The sequence below is a fragment of the Microtus pennsylvanicus genome, chromosome 7 (genome assembly GCF_037038515.1).
Source record: "Microtus pennsylvanicus isolate mMicPen1 chromosome 7, mMicPen1.hap1, whole genome shotgun sequence".
Lineage (NCBI taxonomy): Eukaryota > Metazoa > Chordata > Mammalia > Rodentia > Cricetidae > Microtus > Microtus pennsylvanicus.
The window spans coordinates 58,621,268-58,642,722 of record NC_134585.1 but is presented as its reverse complement, the minus strand read 5'-3'; the positions used below and the strand labels follow the sequence as shown (position 1 = coordinate 58,642,722).

The window sequence follows — 21,455 nt, the reverse complement described above, 5'->3', positions numbered from 1 at the left end:
GGCACTGTTCCTTCTGTCTCTATTATGTGGACCACTTTGAAGAGTATAGGTATTAGCTCTTCTTGGAAGTTCTGGTAGAGTTCTGCACTAAAACCATCTGGCCCTGAGTTTGTTTTTTGCTTTGTTTTTAGTTGGGAGGCTTTTGAGGACAGTTTCTATTTCCTTGCAGGTTATAGGTCTATTTAAATTGTCCACCTGGTCTTGATTTAATTTGGTATGTGATATCTATCCAGAAAACTGTCCATCTCTTTCATATTTTCAAATTTTGTGGAGCACAGGTTTTTGTCGCAAGACCTAATGATTCTCTGAATTTCTCAGTGTCTGTTGTTATGTCCCCTTTTCATTTCTGATTTTGATAATTTGGATGTTCTCTCTCTGCCTTTTGATGAGTTTGAATAAGGGTTTGTCTATCTTGTTGATTTTCTCAAAGAAGCAGGTCTTTGTTTCCTTTCGTTGGTTCTTTGTATTGTTTTCTTTGTTTCTATTTTGTTGATTTCAGCTCTTATTTTGATTATTTCCTATCTTCTGTTCCTCCTGGATAAATCTGCATCTTTTTTTTTTCCACTGTAGTCTTTTTATTGGTGTAGGATGAGGGACCTGCCACATTACTTGGGCATCCTTGCAGCACTAGGTGGCCCATCAGGTGCTCAGGCAAATTTGGTTTTGATCTTCTTCATTTTGCTGAATGTCTATGAAATCCAGTTCCGGGTCTTGGTCAGATATTCCTTCTGTTTGATGTGTTCAATGGCTGCCCGGGCCTTGTCTTCCAAAGTGTTCCCAAACTCCTTCAGCTTATCTGGTAAGTTCTCAAATGTGATGGACAAATCGGGGGTCACCTGGGCGGGGGCTGGGCCTTCCAAAGCCATGGCCAGGACCACAATCAGGACAGGAAGTGAGATGAAGAGCCTCATGGTGGCTTGGGGGCACCCTGGATCTAAGTCAGATCTGTTAGGTGGAGCTCCCATCTTTTTTTTTTCTAGAGCTTTCAGGTGTTCTGTTAAGTCACTAATGTGAGTTTTCTCTGTTTTCTTAAGTGGGCAGTTAGTGCTATGAACTTTCCATTTAGTGCTGGTTTCATGGTGTCCCATAGGTTTGGATATGTTGTGCCTTCATTTTCATTGAATTCGAGAAAGTCTTTAATTTCCTCTTTTATTTCTTCCTTTACCCAGAGCTGGGTCAATAGTGAACTACTTAATTACCATGTGTTTTTGTGCTTTCTGAAATTAGTATTTCTGTTGAATTCTAATTTTAAACCTTGATGATCCAAATTTTTTGTATCTGTGGAGGTTTGCTTTGTTACCTAGTATAGGATCAATTTTAGAGAAGGTTCCACGAGGTGCTGAGAAGGTATATTCTTTTGTGTTTGTGTGGAATGTTCTGTAGATGTCTTTTAATTCCATTTGAGTCATGATATGTGTTAGTTCTCTTATTTCTCTGTTAGATTTCTGTCTGGTTGACCTATCCATTGGGGAGAGTAAGAGGTTGAAGTTTCCTACTATTAGTGTGTGGGGTTTAGTATGTGATTTAAGCTTTAGTATTGTTTCTTTTACATATGTGGGTGACCTTGTGTTTGAGGCATCGATGCTCAGAATTGAGACTTCATCTTGATGGATTGTTCTTGTTATGAGGATAAAGTATCCTTCTCTATCTTTTTTTGATTGATTTTGGTTTGAGGTCTATTTAGCTACACCAGCTTGTTTCTTAGGTCCATTTGTTGGAAATTTTTTCCAAACCCTTTACTGTGATGTAATGTCTGTCCTTGAGATGTGTTTCTTGTATGCAGCAGAAGGCTAGATCCTGCTTGTGTATTCATTCTCTTACCCAGTGTCTTTTTATAAGTGAATTGAGTCCATTGATATTAAGGGAGATTAATGACAAGTATTTTTTAATTACTGTTGTAGTTCTTACATTTTGAAGTGGACCCACATTTCTTCTGTACTCTCTGCCATGTGATAGTACCATTATTAGCATGGTGCATTCAACTCCTGCTCCCCTCTGCACCTCCTGGTGACTCCTGACTCTACCCTTCTCTTTCCCACCTCCCATAGTTTGGTTTCCCTGACTATGCTTCCTGACTGGCTACTTGCCAATCAGTATTTTATTAAACTAATTCAAGTGACAAGTATTTACAGTGTACAAGAGGCTTATTCCACAGTTGTAACATGAGGGTCTGCTTTGTTGGGGTTTCTGGCCTGCCCAGTTTCCTGTTGTGGGAGGTCCTTCCACTCATCCAGCCAATAGCCTCTGAGATACCAGCCCATTGGGGCATGGTCTCTCTTCCTTTCAAAAAAGTGGCCACTTCCCTTCTCGCTCTCTCTTACTTCCTGCTCCGCTTCTGGTGACTAGACTCCCTTCCTGATTGTGCAGAGGGCTGTTGTCTGGGACGGTGATCTGTAAGTTTTTCCCCCTTTAAATAAATAACCATTTTATTAATCATAATTCTAAGCTAGTGTGGGATTGTTTTTGACTTATGCCTTTGCCTTCATCTGGCAGCCAACGTTTGGTTTTAGGAACCCTCCTTCCCGCACTTGGCTACCTGCCACCAGTTTGGCTTGGCGCGAGCCCTCCCTCCCTCAGCCGCGGCCTGTGCCTTGTGGCCTGTGCCTTGTGCGTGGAGCCAGCAGTTTAATATAAATTATCAAGCAGTAGCTTTTCTTGCTGCAGTTCTTTATATTTTCCCTTTAGACACCTCAGATTGACTTCAAGTCCCCACGTACCCTATCGTTTGCCTCCCCACATGGATTTAAACTCCATAGGCCCGCGTAGTCCCTACCCGTGTGGTTTGCTCTTTTCTGAATCGTTTTCAAATCTCCGCTGCAAGCGCAGCTCTTAAGCTGTGCGAACCAGAGCACGCGGTTGCTGGTTGTAGAAAGCTGCAACCCCTCAGGGTGACTCTGTCACGTGGAGGCTTACATGGCTTCCAGGTTACTCTTCTCTACCCCAGAAATCTGGGTTTATGGTTCCGTGTACGGAGCAACTTGCATTTCCCAATTTTTAACAAATACTAGGCAGACACTGAAACAGGACCCCGTTTTTGTCGTGACTTGGCAACAGCGCCACCTGCTGGATAATAGGTAATATGGCTGTTTTGGTTTCCAACACAAATTTTACTGTTTTGTTTACTAATACAATGGGTCATATCATGCAAGGTTTATATGACTATGGGGATAACTTAATTTACTGGTTACTAGGTTTCAGTATTCTTTTGCATATTCTATCATTTAGGAAGAATATGGCACTCCTAAGAACCATACAATCTTTACTAGAAACTCATGCAGGTGAGGAGATTCAGGATTCAAAAGAGACAATAATAAAGACAATAATAAAAAGACTTGAAATGATTGAAGAAATTATTAGAGCTGGTGAACAGAGTAAGAAGGCACAAGGACAGGATATAATGCCACCACCAGCTATTAGAACTGGCTTACCCAGGGTTTTAATGACATACCCTGTAATTTATTCTGACAAAGCATCAACATCTAAAGGCTCAAAGGGAGTCAGAGAAGCTAGATGGGCGCCAATAGCAATGAATGATCTAAAAGAAATTAAGCAAGCTATTGTTAATTTTGGCTTGCACTCTGCATATGTTACGGAAATGATAAGGACTTGGGCTTCTAATGCTAGAGCTACCCCCCATGATTTCCATCAGTTAGTGTCTGCAGTATTAGATAATGGACCTTCCTTGATGTTTGGAATCTATTTAATAGAAGAATCCAAACATATGGAACAGCAAGGAAGAGCAAAAAGTGTGGAGGTTTCCCAAGATCAAATTCTTGGTGCAGGAGAATATGCTGACCCACAGGTCCAAGCTCTTTATGATGATGAAGTACTGTGTCTATGTCACCAAGCAGCTTTAAATGCTTGGAATAGGATACAAGATCCAGCAAAAAGGGTTGAATCATATACCAGAATTAGGCAGGGACAGAGAGAACCCTTTATTGACTTTTTGCAAAGATTAATTAAGGCTCTGGACATAGGGGTAACAGACCCAGAAGCTAGACGAATACTTCTTGAATCTCTAGCTTTTGAGAATGCAAACATAGAATGCAAAAAGATAATTGGGCCTTTAAAGTCTAGATCAGCACCTATAGATGAATGGATTCAGCATACGATGAATGTTGAGACGTTTAGCTATAATGATGAATCTTGGGTAGGAGAAGCAATTTCCAAAGCAATGAGGAGACATCAAACTGCCAGGTGTTTTAATTGTGGTAAATTAGGACATTTGCAAAGGGATTGCAGGCAAATAATTTCTAATATCTCTTCTGGGAATGACAAAAATTGGAGACCTCGGCCTTCAGGTATATGTAGGAGATGCGGTAAAGGGTGACATTGGTCCAACGAATGCAGGTCAACAACAGAGAGACAAGGCAACCTATACCGTCGGGAAACTCCTTGAGGGGCCTCTAGCAGGCCCCCAAGCCAACAGTGGCCCAGTCATTCCCAGTCCCAGTGGAGAATGTGCCTCACCAAGAAAATTAAAAGCTCCAATTTCTGCTGTAAAAAGTGATACTGGTCTAAATGATGATTCTCCTACAGGGATTCTAATGCAGAGAGAAGATATTATTTTAGAGTGGATATTTATACCTAATAAACCAAGTAAAAAATTAAAAACGTATGTGGAAAAAGTCTCTGAATTAATTATAAAAGGTAAGCTGAGACTTCGTCAACTAGCAGGTATAGACCTAGCAGAAATTATAGTGCCTTTTACTACTGAAGAAATAAAAAAGTTATGGTAAGACAATGAACCATGGCAAAGAGCTTGTGCTAATTTTTTTGGAGAAATTAATAGCAACTATCCCCAAAGTGGTAGACTTAACCTCATAAAGAGAACTTCTTGGATTCTTCCTAGAATTGTATGTGATGCTCCAATAACTGGAGCCCACACATTCTATATCGATGCAAATAAATCAGGGAAAGCAGGTTACAAGTCAGATGAATTGAGTAAGGTGGAACAAAGCCCTTATAATTCTGTCCAGAAGGCAGAATTATATGCCATTCTAATGGTGCTAGGGATTTTAAAGAACCTCTTAATATAGTTACAGATTCACAATATGCAGAAAGAGTTATCTTGCATATTGAAACCGCTGAATTTATACCAGATGACACAGAGTTGACTTCATTGTTTATAAAGGTACAAGACATAATCAGGAACAGGCTTTGTCCAATGTACATAACACACATCTGGTCCCATAGGAGGTCTGCCTGGTCCTCTAGTACAAGGCAATGCTGAGATTGATTAATTATTGATTGGAAGTGTGTTGCAGGCCTCAGAATTTCATAAGAAGCATCATGTCAATAGTAAAGGTGTAAAGAAAGAATTTTTCATTACATGGCAACAAGCTAAGGACATTATAAAGATATGTCCTACTTGTTCTTTTTATAATCAAACACCATTTCATGCAGGGTATAACCCAGAGGGTACTAAGAGAAATGAAATCTGGCAGATGGATGTGTTCCACTTTATGGAATTTGGTAAATTAAAATATGTACACCACACTATAGACACGTATTCAGGTTTTCAATGGGCTACTGCCCTGAGCTCAGAAAAGGCTGATTCAGTAATCACACATTTATTGGAAGTTATGGCCATCATGGGTATACCTGCACAAATAAAGACAGATAATGGTCCAGCATATGTATCTAAGAAAATGAAATGCTTTTTTGATTATTATAATATAAAACACATTACAGGTATACCAAATAATCCTACAGGTCAGGCAGTTATAGAAAGATCAAATCGTACTATAAAATATGCTGAACAAACAGAAAGGGACCGAAAATATCCCCAGAAAAAGATTACATAATGTTTATTAACCTTGAATTTTCTAAACTCTAATGAGAAAGGAACGACAGCAGCAGAAAGACATTGGAGAATGGAAAAGTCTGCTGGACTAAATCAACCGATTTATTTCAAAGATGTGCTGAGCTCTCAATGGAAGACAGGAGATGTGCTATGTTGGGGAAGGGGTTTTGCTCTTGTTTCCACAGGAGAAGAAAAATTGTGGATACCATCAAAATTAATAAAGGTTCGATTTGAAGAGAAGAAACCTCTTGGAAAGGAGAAATGACAACTCATCCACAATGATGATGTTCATACAGGTGGTAAGAAAAACATATAGAATGGGGGACGGATTCTGTTCTTATCCCCACAGGAAAACACTCATCTTTGAATAATTCAAGGGACCCTGGATGTTTGAATACTGACAGATGGAAAAATACCTCCTGCCCAATAGGAACTATCAAGAAAACTGAATAGGCTGTGTAAGTAAAATATATTAAACCATATTTCTAAATTTATAGAGCTGGTTTTGAAGTTGGACTCTGGCTCAGTCCCTCTCCAATTCCAAGCCTGTTAGTAAGAGAAAAACCCAGAGTTTCTGGAGTTTCTATCTCATGTCAAGAGCCATGATATGGGACAGAAAAAAATATGAGTTTAGAAAACATCTTTGCTTTTCTTCATATCTATCATACTTTTCATTGAATATATCTATCATGCCTTTCATTGAATATATATATATATATATATATATATATATATATATATATATATATATATATGTCTATATGATTAATGTTTAAGTTTTTCACAATGAACAATGAGTTTTTCCTGAAGTGATATTTGAAGTTTCCAGGAAGAAGATGGGGCCCCTTAACAACAACTCCACCTGGTTGATATGATGTCATGATACTGATAGCACTACTCCAAGACCTGTTTTGGGTACCAGCTGCACAAGACAGTTCCAACTTGGTTAGCTGAAATGGTGCACATGTTATACAACATTTTGGCCAGACCTGTACAAAATACTCAGAGACTATTTGCAATTTTAAAAGACATTGATCTTGAAATTTAACCATCATTTTACTTTCACAGAATCCCCCAGAAAGAACGTCGCCCCCATGACAGCTGGAAGTAATTCTAGAGGACGACATTCCCTCTCCCAGTAAAGTTTGCCCTTGGGTTTAGGGACATCATTTAGGATTGATTCTAATTACGGTTGAGGGTTGGGGGAGGAATTTTATAAGCTCAGGGATCATTTTGGAAAAAAAAAGGGATGATGGGATAATAGATTTGCAATTGTGAGTTACTGTTTTTAGACAAATATATTGGTATTGATTCTTGTATATTGATACAAAGTTAAATTATATTGACTATTGTATGCATGCATGCTTCTACCTCTGTTTAAAACATATTTTATGTATTGACATATATTGTATTGATATATATATTGTATATATTTACCATATTGCAGTGTACATTTCTACCTCTGATTAAGATACTTATATATTGTTTGTGTATTGATATATATTTACCATACTGCAATGTATATTTGTACATTGTTTATATTTGGAGGTCATTATCCTCATTTGTTTCACAGTCATTTATTGTCATAGTCTCTAAGTTAGATAGGTATTGAGAATTATATAGATTAATAGTCATCTAAGTTTGTCATTTATAATTAGACTAATCAGGTTCTTTAGATACATAGAGATTATATTCAGTATAGATAGAAAATCTTCAACCTCTTCAAAGAGCTGTAGAAAATGGCCTTTAATCTAACTCAGAGTTTTGTGGTAGTGAGACACAATTGCTCCTGGCAACACTGCTCTATTCCCGAGAGAATGTTGAGCACCAAAGACACTCCACCTGCAGCCTTTCCTTTTGGCAGAACTGGTCTTTGGGCAAAGATATGCCCACACCTCAACCACTGACAGAGATACAGAGGGTGCATCAATGGATAAAACGGGACTGTCATATCCTGCCAAGACAGGGTAAGATAGTTTTGAAAAGTTGCTTGCCTTTGAAAATGGTATGTCAGTTATGTTAGGCCTTAGCCAAAGTTGGTTGCTTCAACGCTGCTAACGTGACTTTGGGTGATTGCCCAGGTAGCTAGTTGTCTCTGTGATTTGTGGCATGTTTTGGAAGTTGTTTGATTGCACTTCCTAATTACTCAGGTAACATTATTTTCCTTCTCAGATCTTCGATGGGGTTGAAGACTATATAAATGTAGTTACTTTCCACTCATGTCTTGGCCAAACTATTTATTATACAAGACCTAAGCTAGTTAGAATAGGATATTCGTACTTATTGTATATAATTTCATAGTAGGTTTAGAACTCTCTTACTTAAACAAAAGGGGGAGGTGTTGCGGGAGGTCCTTCTGCTCCTCCAGTCAATAACTGCTGAGATACCAGCCCATTGGGGCGTGGTCTCTCTCCCTTTAAAAAAGCAGCCACTTCCCTTCTTGCTCTCTCTTACTTCCTGCTCCACTTCCTGCGACTAGACTCCCTTCCTGAAAGCGCAGAGGGCTGTTGTCTGGGACGGTGATCTGTAAGTTTTTTTCCCCTTTAAATAAATAATCATTCTATTAATCATAATTCTAAACTGGTGTGGGATTGTTTTTGATTTACGCCCTTGCCTTCACCAGACACTCTTCAATAAGCAGTAAACAAGCTGCCTAGAGAGGAGATCCCAACCGCCTGTCTCTGGCCTATTTATCTGGACTGTTACTGTGAAGGAATTTATGGCCCACTTGCCGTCATGAAGGGAGGTTATCTGGAGGCGGAAGCAATAAGGAGGTGTAACATTTCATTCCCCCCACAACATTTCCTCTACTCCAGCCTGACACCACATGGAGGAGTCTTAGAATTTCCTGGCTCTAGAGAACACCTAATTTTCAGACGGCAGCTGACGGAAAAGCTAATTGATTCAGAATGACTGCTAGCCTTCATTTTGATTTAGGTTTTAAATAATGAATCTCTGACAGCTGTACAGCGTGGGTGCAGATCCTGAGACAGCCCCACCCTATGGTGTCCTGGAGGACATCCCTGCTGACTTCAGCAAAGGCAGTGGCCTCACAAACTGTGGTCAGGAGTTACCTGCAGGTCAGTGGCCTATTTTGCTCACTCAGTCAATCTTGCCTTACTCAGCTTTTCCCCTTATCATTCATGTTGATTTTTCATATTAGAAAATGTCACAAGCCAATGGTCGCTATTGGAGTAAAAAGAAAAAAAAAAACCACAAAGATCTTCACACACTATCCTAACACCATCAAAGGATTGCTCTTCCTTCCTATTCTCTGTAGAAAGCATGGCCCCAGGAATGGCAACCTTCACCAAAGGTTCTCTCTTATGTGTTATTGTCCTCAATTCCAGATCCTTGTTCATGATTCCCCTCTGGAAAAGGAAGCTCTTAGTAGACTCTCCTCCTACCAAATTCAGCTTAGTAGGAACTTTCCCAAAATTTAGGTAGTTTCTGAAAGTTTATACAATTAGTAGAAATTTCATAAAATTGACTTAAAGATTTTATAGATAGTTTGTTTATTGGTTCTAATTTTGCATGTGTGTTGACTGCTGCGGCCGGCTGACCTGGAACTCACTATGTAGCCCAGGCTGGTTTTGAACTCACAGTGATTCTTATGCCTCAACCTCTTCATTTCTGGGATTATAGGCATAAAGCACCAGGCACAGCTAAAATGCACAATTAGCACCGTTGAGGGACCCTCAGAAGCATAGGTTTTTCTCATGGAAGTGGAGCGCCCATCTCTTGTGAATCCAAACCAGGTGAGTTTCTAGCTCTGAGCTATTGTGTCCATTGCCTTTGAGGACACAGGAAGTCATGCGATTAGCTGTCTATCAGTCATTGATTTTCTGTTGGAAGAGTTTGCACCTCACGAAGCTGAAAACCATTTAATATCAGCCTGCCTCCCTGCCGGTTCCCACTTTTGCAGCTCATGGACACACTCCACATACTACCTCAGTTTCTCACCTTAGAAGGTCAGAAGACAGCATATCTACAGGGAAAGCATCCCAAACGTGTACCCAGAAGTACTTCTCCAGAAAGATAAGCTGAGTCCCTTGCCTCCTGACTTACAAAACTAGTACCCAGAGAAGGCCTAGGACAAATAGAGTTGCTCAGACACTGCAGGAAGAGAGTCATTTACAAGGGTTTACGTGGGTCCTAATGCCACAAAATAAGAGCAGACAGCCATGAGAGGTATGAATAAACAGAGAGCAAGAGTCAAGAAACTTAAGCTAAGACATGGAACAAAAGCAAATGAGGAAATGGGGGAAGTGAAGACACCGTAAGCATGAATTGATCCAGGTTTATGCCCATCAAGGAAAGTTCTAGAAAGAATAGAGAGAATTGGGTGGGAGATATCTAAATAAACAATAGGAGAAAGTTAAAATTGAAGACACCAAGATCTTCCGAAAAAGGGCTCTGGGCAGTGGGCAGTGGACCACACAGAGTGTTTACCTAATGTTCAGCCACCCAGGGCATCTACTGCACCAACCCACTGTCGATGCCCAACCTGCCCTGCATCCACAGCAGGTCCAATTCAGTCTGGACATATCCAGACAGCACTTCCTGGTGCTATCATCCGGTCCTGCTTCTCCACAAGCCTTCCTCTTCTGCATCAGCCCCTCTGTTCACCTAGTTGCCAGATAAAGAATTGAGGTTCTCCGCATTCACTTTCTCTCCTGACATGTCCCTGCCTTAGTGTGATCGCCAATCCAAGTATCCTATGGATTGCCTGGTTCACAGCAGTGGCTTCCTGAAGCCTCTCCTGCGTCACTTCCTACCCTGCAGGCAGATTATCTGCATCTCCCAGATTCTCCCTTTCCTTGGGCTTTGTGTCCCTTCCAGCTGTGTTCCCAGCCGCAGCTCACTCTGTCCATTCCCACCGTAACCCTTTGGGCTGTGTTTTGCTTTTTCTAGTGTTTAACCCATATCCCTTCATGGGTCCTTATCATTCATGACTCTGCTTAAGTGTCACCTCGGAAAGGTCCCCTCCCCTAACACTTCAAGTTTCCCTCGTCCTTTTGTCCTTTTATCTTCTCTAAGGTCATCTCCTCATTGCCACCCAGAAGGTGACTTCCAGGAGAGTCGAATTGATGATTTTCAGACTCTCAGCCTCAGGCACTCTAAAAATATAGAAAACACTTTTGGGGGGCAGATGAATGAAAAAGTTAGCCTACATCACTACAGTGGTAAATAGCAGAATGTAAAATAAATGCAAATAAAAACTCCCCCAAGAAAGGGAAAAGTAAGCTACAAAGAAATCATTTCGACATAGAGGAAAATGCATTGGAATTTCAAAATTCAGAGGGGAAATGATTTTGAAACAAGAATTAGACGCCTAGTCAAATTTTCAATAAAATCTGAAAACAAAATTTCTGAACGAAACTGAAAATTTACCCTTTATAAACACTATTAGATGCACTCAAAGAAGGAAACTGGGAGGCAGGAGTAGGGGGGTCCAAAGACACGGATCACCCTAGCAAGTGGTCAGCACACATTAGAACAGGTAAGGCGAGGCCTCACAGGAAAACTGTTCAAAAGATGCCGTGATTAGAAACAGGAAAGCCTGCCCTGCCTGAAGGGAAGACCTCACCCAGTTAAACTTCCAACTTGTGAAGGAATAAAAAAGAAAGCTTTGGGCAGTAAAGGAAACCCTTGACAACAGAAAGTAAGTGCAGATGAAACCCAGCAAAGCTGCCATGTTCCAGCCTCTGCAAGCTCCTCAGCCACATGGTTCTGGCTTTAGAGTCAAGGATACAAGAATCCTTGTGGAATCGCTGCAGCTAAGGAAAGCCACTGAGGCTCGCATGGATCAGATATATCTCTGTATGGAAGCCCAGAGGGGTGCCCTTGGAGACCCCAAGAGGTTAGAGATGCCAGAGCTATGGGTTACTTTGCCAAGGAAAGCTAGGAAGAGGGAGTGGAACCATCACAGAAGACAGAAGTGTGTTGCAGTCAATAAAGCTGAAAAAAGTTGGACATCTGAAGAAAGCTTTGACATCAGACATCAGAAACAGAATTTTGAGTTTGTGCAGACAGTTTTTGGTCTTGCTTTGATCCAGTATTTCCTCACCATGCTCCGTTTCCTCCCTTTTGGAATGGCAATGTACATCCTGTGCCATTACATGAGATCTGCTTTTTAATTTTGATCTTAAAGTGGATTACATTACGAGATTGCCATGAGTCTCTAAAGAGACTGAATGTTTAAGCAGTGTTGAGATTATGATAGACCATGGGAATTTTGAAGGTGCACTGAAAGTATTTCTCTATTGTGATATGGCTACAAGCCTGTAAGGGCCAAAGAGTGGAATGTGTTGGTTTGAATAAAAATGGCCCCCACTGATTCATGTATCTGAATGCTTAGTCATAAGAAAGTGACATTATTTGAGGTGGATTAGGAGTGTTAGGAGTGGCCTTGTGGGAGCAGGTGTGTCCTTATTGGAGGAAGTGTGTCACTAGGGGTGGGCTCTGAGGTTTCTGTGCATTCTCTTCCTACTGCTGTGTATCCGGGGATGTAGAATTCTCAGCTCCTTCTCCAGCACCATGTCTGCCACCATGCTCCCTGCCATGACAATAACAGACTAAGCAAGCTCCAGTGACACACTTTTCTAAGAGTTGCTGTGGTCACGGTGTCTCTTCACCACAACAGAACACTAAGCATGCTGTTACCACAGTGTAGCTGAAATTACCTGGTGCGAGGGAGAAGGAAACACGCAACATGCAACAACCCCGCTTAGGAGTTTACTGGGGGGATGTACAGGCTTGGTGAGGTCAGTGTGCAGAGAGAGCTGAAGATGGCGTGGCCAGCTTTTGAAGGCTGCCTAGCACATGTGCACAGGGGGATGATATGACTATGTCATACGCAGATGACGGAGCTCACGCATGTGCGTAAGGGCTCACATAGCTGCGTCAAACATAGGTGATGAAACCATCCCGCAGGTGGGTCACACCTGAGGACTTGTCCACACATGCATGGCCCTGGTCTGGAAGTATCAGCCATGTTAGTTTGGCTGAAATCATAACAGTAGGCTCCTTCAATTCTTCTCTTAGGACACTGGTGTTGCCATACTGAACATTCTAGATGTCTCATAATGTGTTCTTTTGAAATAGCCAGTGATCTATTAAAAAGATTAAAGTAATAATACTAATTTTAAAATCTATTTGTTGTGTAGTTGCCATTACCTCTTGTGTAGATCCATTTCTGTATCTGGAACCATCTGTGGCATAATATCATCAACTCCATTACCTTCTGTCCACATGAACAGGCCTTCTCTTTTTCATGCTTGACGAATATTTTTGTAGAGTACAGCCATCTAAGTAGACCCTTCCCCTGTTACTGTCTGTTCTTGTAAGTTCTGCCATATTTAAACACAAGTTACCCTACCTCCTCTACACCCTCTGTAGCTGTAGTCGAGATGAAATTCCTCTTTTCAATTTCAGTCACAGCTTTGGTCTTTAAGTACTTGATGCTCTTGATCTTACAGGGCAACAGCTTCTCCAGAGAACTGGTTAAAGAACTTCACAGAGAAAGGACGGCATTTTTGATGGCATCTGAGCATCTCCTTGAAGGAGCTGGAGATGTCATTTCCTATGAGGAATGGGAGATGGGCACACATGCTCATTATTTTTTAAATGTATTTCTTGGCGTCTGTATGTGCCATGGGATGCATGGGAGATCAGAGGAAAACTGGCAGGAGTTGGAGCTCTCCTTTTAGCATGTGGGTCCTCAAACTGAGCTCAGGTCATCACTGTTGACACAGCTTCTACCTCCTGAGCCACTTCCCTGAACCACAGGCACTTCTAAATTTATATTTACCAGAATCTAACTTTTTGATAAATTTAGTTTGCTATAATTAAATAAGGCCAATAAAACAATGGAGTAAATCAGTCGAGCTGATGCTCACCACTGCTTTGAAGAGTGGAGAGCTAGGGATCTGGGGAGGACCATGTGTTCCTATATGCCACAGCCCCCCCCCCATGCTCAGGTCACTGTCGTGGCACCTCCTCAGCAGGAGGGCTCTTCAGGTTAGCGTTACAGATGCTAGCTCCTCTAAGTTACTGACCACCCCCCAACCTTCCCGTGTCTGAGGAGCAGGGAGAGAAGGTGCTTATCAACATCATAGCGTCAGTGTGTGGCACAGGAAAGTGCTCACTTACTGGTAATCAGGTGGCAAAGGGAGAGGAAGGGCTGGAATTCCAGCATCTTCAAGATGTCAATGATTTCAGATCTCCCAAAGTCCAAATTGGGCACTGGGCCTGTGAGACATGGACCTTTGGAGACATTTAAGACCTCACTTGCCACAAAGTGAGTGATCTAAGTCAAGTGCCCTGAGCACATCCCTTGACTCGGCCTCAATGGAGAACCCCTCCTTCACGAACCCAAGCAATAGAAAGTACTTCCAGATGATGGCAGAACTAAGGTCTGCTCATGATGACTTCAGAGGCAACAACTGTGAACTGCAGATTGACCTATCCATGTCTGACATCCTCACTGGATGGCTGAAGCAGGACTATGCTGAGAGTATGTTAAAATTTGCATTTACAGCATGTTAAAAGAGTCTTAGAAAACTGGTGACTCTCCCTCCTGTGTGGGGCCCCAACTCAATGTGGGTGACAAGGACATCCTCCTTATGGTATCTTAAACACCCAGCTAAGAAGAATTTATCCCCCCATAATTATCTGTTCTGTCCCTTTAAGAGACAAGCCACGCCCACTCCCTTCCTGCTTGCAGCCTTAGTCTCTCTCTTTCCTTCCTGTCTTCCTCTTAGAGAGGCGGGCTCTCTCTCTCTTTCTCTGCCCTGCTCCCTTCCATAACCACTAAATAACTACCCAACCTCACTCTGCATGGTGTGCCTATTTGTCTGTCTCTCACCCACCGCCCACATGGCTCGCTGCAGGGGATGCCCCGGGGACCAGCCACCTTTGGAGACCTGCCTCGTGGTCTCATGTGCAGTCCCTGACTAGGACTGGCTGCTCTCGGGACCCCCTGCCCCCTGCCTGCCCTCTGGGATCCCGCAGCAAGCAACTTGGGGATCCGCAGCAATCTTTAATAATCCATTACACTGGTGCTGAGACTCGAGAGGCTCTCCCACCCCAGTTTCTCTCTGGGGGTCGGGATCCTGAACCAGGTATTTTTTTTTTCTTCGCAACCACATATTCCGTATGCCTAAGTGAGATTTCTACAGTGTGATCTCTACTAACACCCCTGGCTTCGGTAGGTAAGTTTCCCCCATTCTGCTCTGGTTGCTTCCCTCAGTTAAAACTGTGTTTGGACTGACCCGGGGTCAGTCAGCCCGTGCTAGCACTGCACACTCTGTGCTGTGCATTCGACTGGGGGCCCAGGGTCCCTTAGATTCTTCTTTTTATTTTTTTCCATTTCTTTTCTTATTTCCCCCTTGCCATAAAAGGCCGCTCGGAATGGACTCTGGCCTCTCTGGCTTCTGAGTCACCCCAACAGGATCCAGCCAGGCCATAGCACCCCACCTGAGGGCAGGGGACGCCCTGCAATGGGTCCCTGTGGTGTTCGCGCCTATTTGCACCTGCCTATAGGGGGAGATGTCCCATTATAGACCTTGCGGTGTTTCACGGGTTTTCACAATTTCTGCAAGCCATCCATGCCCCCCACCCCGGGATGGAAGCCTTTTAGAGGCCCAAAACCCACAAGCCTTAATGCCCTTCCCTCACTCTGCCCGCGTCCCGCCAGTGCCACTCTTATGGGAGCTTTCTAACTACTGTCAGTGCACAGGCAAATGGACCCTGCCATGGTTACTGCTGCCAACAAGATCGGTCGGATCCACCAGGTGGCTTTTTTCAATTCCTGCCTTTTGCTCCCCACCATGGCTTGTGGCATGGCGGCTCAGCCACAGGGCAGATCACACCTCTAAGTCTCTCTTATTAGGCTTAAAATCACTGCAGCTCAAAAATTGTGGCTTTTCCATACATGTGACCGCTGCCATTTTGATTGGGGTCAGGTGACTTCCCTGCCATCTTGGCTGAGAGCCAGGTCAGGTGACCAAGTTTCACCATCTTTATTGAGGTATTCCCTGCCTGAGTCCCCAGTGTTAACTCTGTTAGCTGAGAGCCAGGTCAGGTGACCAGGTTCTCCCATCTTTACTGAAGTATACCCTGCCTTGTCCCCCGGTTTACTTATTTTTTTTTCTTTCACTAAATTCCTCTTGATGACTCTGTTGCATGAGTGTTTTGCACAGTGGCATGCCTTTGGTAGGGCCCACCAAGAGCATCCACTTTCCCTAATTCCTGTTCATCCTGTGTGTGTGTTCATACATGTAACTTAAATGCACCCATGTTTACTATTAAATGTTATAATTGTTCATTACATCTCATTTCAGACTACAGAAACAATAAGTCTCATATTTTAAACTGGTATATACTTTTAAGTCTCTTACAAAAATACTTTATATTTAATCCAACCTTCATTTAAAATATATTAAGCTATTCTCTACTATTGTTAGTTCTGCCTTTAACCTTCTACTGCAAACAGTTTTTCTTATTTTTGTCTTTTTATGACTGTAAATCTTACCTGTTAAGAGCCAGTACAGTCAAGCTCTGACCCAATTCTCCAGGCAGATTCTATACTGTAGTTATACCTGATAAATAGCCCTCATCTGCTCAGAGATCTGGGGAATATGACATTTAAATATTTAATTATTAAAAAAAACTTTTCATAACAAAAAGAGACAGGTTGGCTCTTAACAGCAGCACTCTACTTCCTCCAAAGAAGACAGAAGACAAATGGGAACACAACAACGTCCACCTGCAATTTGCTTCAACTGCCAACTGACCACTGGGGAAAACTGCCTTTCATTTAAATTGAAGAGCTCCAGACATGGACAGAATCGCTGGAATCGACAGCCTAGCTGCTCAGGTCAAGGTAGGCTTGTCTTCCTACAGATTTCTAACCCACAGGATCTTCTGGAGCCTGGCAGGCCCTGAGCCAAACAGCAAAAGTCAAATGCCACCTCCAGAGACCATGGAGGACCCTGAGGAGTAGCTCTTGGTACCAACCAAGTAGGTTCTCTGTCATTTTTTAATCAGTAACTCAAGTAAAAATTTTATCCTTCTCAAAGATCTCTGATGCAGTTTGACAGCTGAGAGGTTTTTGTCACCAAACAAATTTCAGATCAAATTTCTCTCATGATGCCTTTCATAGTCTTAAAAATACTTTTCATTGTGCAAAAATTTCTGACATAAATATGCTACTGTTTATACAATGTATATGTCTAAAACTTCTGTTTTCACAAACCCAAAGAATTCTTGTAAGTTCCAGGGAGCCGAGTTAAAGGATCCACCTTAAACAAGTCAGATACATCCCCCTCAATTCCCTGGTCCTAAAATTTTTTTTCCTTAATTTAACTTTGTCCTCTGTTCTGCCAATACCTCAAACAGGTATAAGAGACACCAGACATTTCCATACCACAAACACTGGACAGGAGCAAAGAGACCAACCATGCCAGGATGTGGCCAGCACCCAGCCTTCTCAAGTTCCCCCCAAAGACGACGCCCACAAATAAGCAGGAAGAAGTCTTGGAAATCCACTGACCCAATTTCTTTAACCTGTGGTGCCTAATCTCCCATCTTTTTATTATAAAAAAGAGATGAGAATGTAATTATCTGTTCTGTCCCTTTAAGAGACAAGCCACAGCCACTCCCTTCCTGCTTCTCTCTCTTCTCTTTCTGTCTCCCTTTCAGAGAGGCCGATTCTGTCTTTCTTCTCTCTCTCTCTCTCCCCCTCCCTCTCCCCCCCTCTGCCTCTCCATTCTTCTCCCCTCTCCCTTCCCTTCCATTAAATAAATATCCAACCTCACTCTGCATGGTGTGCCTATCTGTCTGTCTCTCACCCACTGCCCACATGGCTCGCTGCAGAGGATGCCCCCGGGGACCAGCCACCTTCAGAGACCCGCCTCGTGGTCTCATGCACAGTCCCTGCCTAGGACTGGCTGCTCTTGGGACCCCCTGCCCACTGCCTGCCCGCTGGTCCTGCAGCAAGCTACTCGGGGATCCGCAGCAATCTTTAATAATCCATTACCCCCCCCACACACACACACACAGTCTGGTTTCTAGGTTTTGCTGTCTTGAGGTGGCAGAGGTAAGCAGATGGGTCTTCATGTCTTCTTTGCCATTACATTACCTAGAAGCCATAGCTAGCCAAAGCAATTTGGACTTGCCATGACTACACAGGATAAAGTTATATGGAAGATAGATTTACTAGGTACCATATCTACACAGGAAGCACTCACATGGAAGGTGGATTTACTAGGTGCCATGTCTATACAGTATAAACTTATATGGGTGATTGATTCATTAGATACCATGTCTACACAGGATAAACTTATGTGGGTGATGGATTCACTAGGTACCATGTCTATACAGGATAAACTTACATTTAAGGTGGATTCCCTAGGTGCCATGTCTATACAGGATAAACTTACATTGAAGGTGGATTCCCTAGGTGTCATGTCTATACAGGATAAACTTACATTGAAGGTGGATTCCTTAGGTGTCATGTCTATACAGGATAAACTTACATTGAACGTGGATTCCCTAGGTGCCACGTCTACACAGGATAAACTTATGTGGAAGATATTTACCTGGTGTGCAGAGGTGAATGTGCTTAGCACATCACACATGCCCCTGAGTTTACTCTGTGGGTAGGACATCATTGTGACTGCTAGAGCCCTTACCCGGGCTTCAGTCACACATACAATGTCACTTTTTATTTCCACGGGACTGAGCAGGTGCTTGCCATTTTCTGCACATTTTGGCCTGGTCTTCATTTTCCTGGATCCTAAATAAAGATACCTGTTTGTTCCTATGCTGTTCTGGATTACACAGCCCCCTAAAAAACAGGAGTAAAATTCTCTCTCTCTCTGTGTGTGCATATGTATGTGTGTGTGCACGCATATGCTCACAAATACGTAACTCAGTCAATATACTATCAAACCCACAGGGATTTGTACCAAAGGTGACTCACATGGCTGTTCCCCATGAACATATGCTAATGTTGGATGGAAGTCACCCAACATAGTACCCTGATTTTCCCCACAATTCCTAAAACCCCAAAGCAGGGGCATTATTTTTGTCTAGCAGTGGGATGAGTATAGACCTACACAGGTTTGATGTAGAGTGAGCTAATAAGACCTTTACAAGACAGAATTGTTCCCAGGAGTCTGCAAATTATATCTTGATTCTATTCAGTTTGACAAATGTCTTTCATTTCCATTTGAATAAGGACAAGGGAACTGAATTCAGGCACTGCTGACTGGATTGTCCTCACTGACAGGTGGCATGTTCCACAGGACAGACAAGAGATAGCATTTGCCTTGGGAACCCCTCCTGACACTGCCTGCTCTTCTCCAACACTTAGCATATTAAAAACATAGCTGAAAGAAGCTTGTCTAATTAGCACCAATATGGCCGCAGTGAACACAAAGCTTCCATATCTGCAAAGGGACATGCCAGCAGTTTCTGCAGCTTCCTGTTGTTTTGCTATGGGGTCTTACAGTTTCTGGAGTGCCAGGATCACAAGCACTCACAGCTTCTGTTCCTTCAGTTCGAAAATCACCGGTTCTAGACCCGAATAAAGTACAACAAATCACGTCTTACAGTTATTTGACCTGTACACTGTATGTTAACCATTATCACAAATATAGCTACATCCTTTAGAGATCATTTCTAAACTTGTTAACTCATAATTGAATGTTGTTTGCTAAGTTGCTAACAAGTTACCCATTACTTTCTCTTTCCATAAATTATTCTTTATTTTCCACTGATTTTTCTCTATCAGGTGTTCATCTCTAAGTCAGGAGCCTCAGCCAATGATTGGTGTTTATCTGGTATCATCTGAGAATGCATTTTCCAATGAGACTCATGCCTGGCCAAGGACCAGTCGAGACAGGCATTATTAGAGGGCTCCTGGCTCGACCAGAGCAAAGCAATTCTTCTAAGTGGAAGTGAGAAAGGCCCACAGGGAGGAAGGACTGTGAAATGCTCAGTCAGGCCACCTATTGGTAAGTGAATGACTGAATCTCTGAAAAGAAACCAAGGCCCACTGAATGCTCTCACTCTTCCAGAGGGAAAGAAGTGTCACTTGTGGGAAGCATTCAGGTTCCTGTCTCTCAAAAGCGCCATGAAGTTTCATTGGTTTTGAAAATAAAAGGTCAGATTAAAAACTTAACTGGTACAAGTGCCCTTCACCATAAAGGAGAAACAGACTAAGACGGAACTGAGGGATTTATCATCAGTGGCCACTCCTACTCAGATGGCAGACAGCATGGCACCCTTGGCTAGGGGTTCTATTTAGATCTGCAGTGGAAGTGTGGAATACTGGAGGCCATGAGAGTACACAGCAGGTGACAATTAGTATTCAGCAGGTTGGCCTACCAGATGAGTAACTCTCTGATGGGGAGCCCCATGTGGAAATGACCGTAGGGTCACTGACTGTAAATGACTGGTTACTTCTGTCTGTAGTTTTTCTCAGGTGCCAGCTATAGGTATTTTCCCACTGCTTGTGTGTTTATCCCATGCATATATTCTATCTATGGGCACACATAGCTGTGGATGGCCAGGAAGATGATTCCTGCTTTATCTGTAAAATTCTCATGAATAGAAATAATACTAGGATATTTTCATTACTCACTCTGACATAGGAAAGTAATAGTATTCTCAGTCACAAAGACAGATAATTTAGACTTCAGATCAAATTCAAAGCAAACTGGTTGCCCCTGGAGACGAATACACAAGGACAATTTCCCAGGTGTTCATTGCTGATTCAAGGTCATGACTTTGTCAGCAATGGACTTTCTGCACGTTCTCCCAACCTCAAGGCGAAGCCAGCTAACTGTTCGTTGTGCTAGTCCTAAATTCCAGTGTCATTCCCTGTCTGGGGACCCTGACTGCAGAGCTAGTGCTTACTTTACTCATCACGCCTGCTCAGCGCGACCTCCCCAGCCTGAGGGAAACTGTGGGCTCAGTTTGGCTCTGTTTCTTATTGTTTACTCAAGAAGTGCTGTGTGACCCCGAAAATGTGATTCATACTTGTCCAGAGGCTTTGCTGCAGGGGAAGTAGGAGAGAATGTGAGGTGTGTGTGTGTGTGTGTGTGTGTGTGTGTGTGTGTGTGTGAACATATACTGAAGGGGAGATGTAGCTGAGTGTGCAGAAGGAGATGTCTGAGAGACGCAGAGAGAAGTGTTATGTAGCTGTCTGTAAAGAGATGTAGCTCTGTGGACAGAGGTTTTCAGAAAGGGATTTCTTCAGTTGAGAGAAGGTTACCATCAGGAAAATGTGTGCTTGTTCCTTCTTTCTTAGGTTACCATCAGAAAGCGTGTGTTTCCTTATCTACCCTCAGATAGAAAAAGTCTAGCCCTCAAAGAAGAAATTTTCCTAAGTCCTCACTGCTCTGAAGACATGCTTTTGCTACCCAGGATGCAGTCCTGGGAGCTGGACTCCCAAGCTGCAGTAGTGGAGTGTGAGCTTACAGTTTAAATGTCAGCATCTGCCACATAACCACTGTGTCAGACTGACAGCCACCCTAATGGCCAGACCGTGACCTAGGTGACCTATTTCCAGTAGTCATCTAACAGGTAATTAGCAACTTGGAAGAGGAAATGTTTACAATGCACTAAAAGCATGTAC

At 42.7% G+C, this 21,455-nt stretch overlaps 1 protein-coding gene across 1 annotated transcript; it reads right to left on the bottom strand.

Annotated features, from left to right (window-relative positions):
• Positions 1 to 673: 673 nt before the first annotated feature.
• On the bottom strand, positions 674 to 939 carry LOC142853779 (apolipoprotein C-I-like). The gene has a single exon (XM_075978950.1). It carries the CDS (start codon positions 909 to 911, stop codon positions 690 to 692), a length of 222 nt encoding a protein of 73 aa, XP_075835065.1. The 5' UTR covers positions 912 to 939; the 3' UTR covers positions 674 to 689.
• Positions 940 to 21,455: the final 20,516 nt, after the last annotated feature.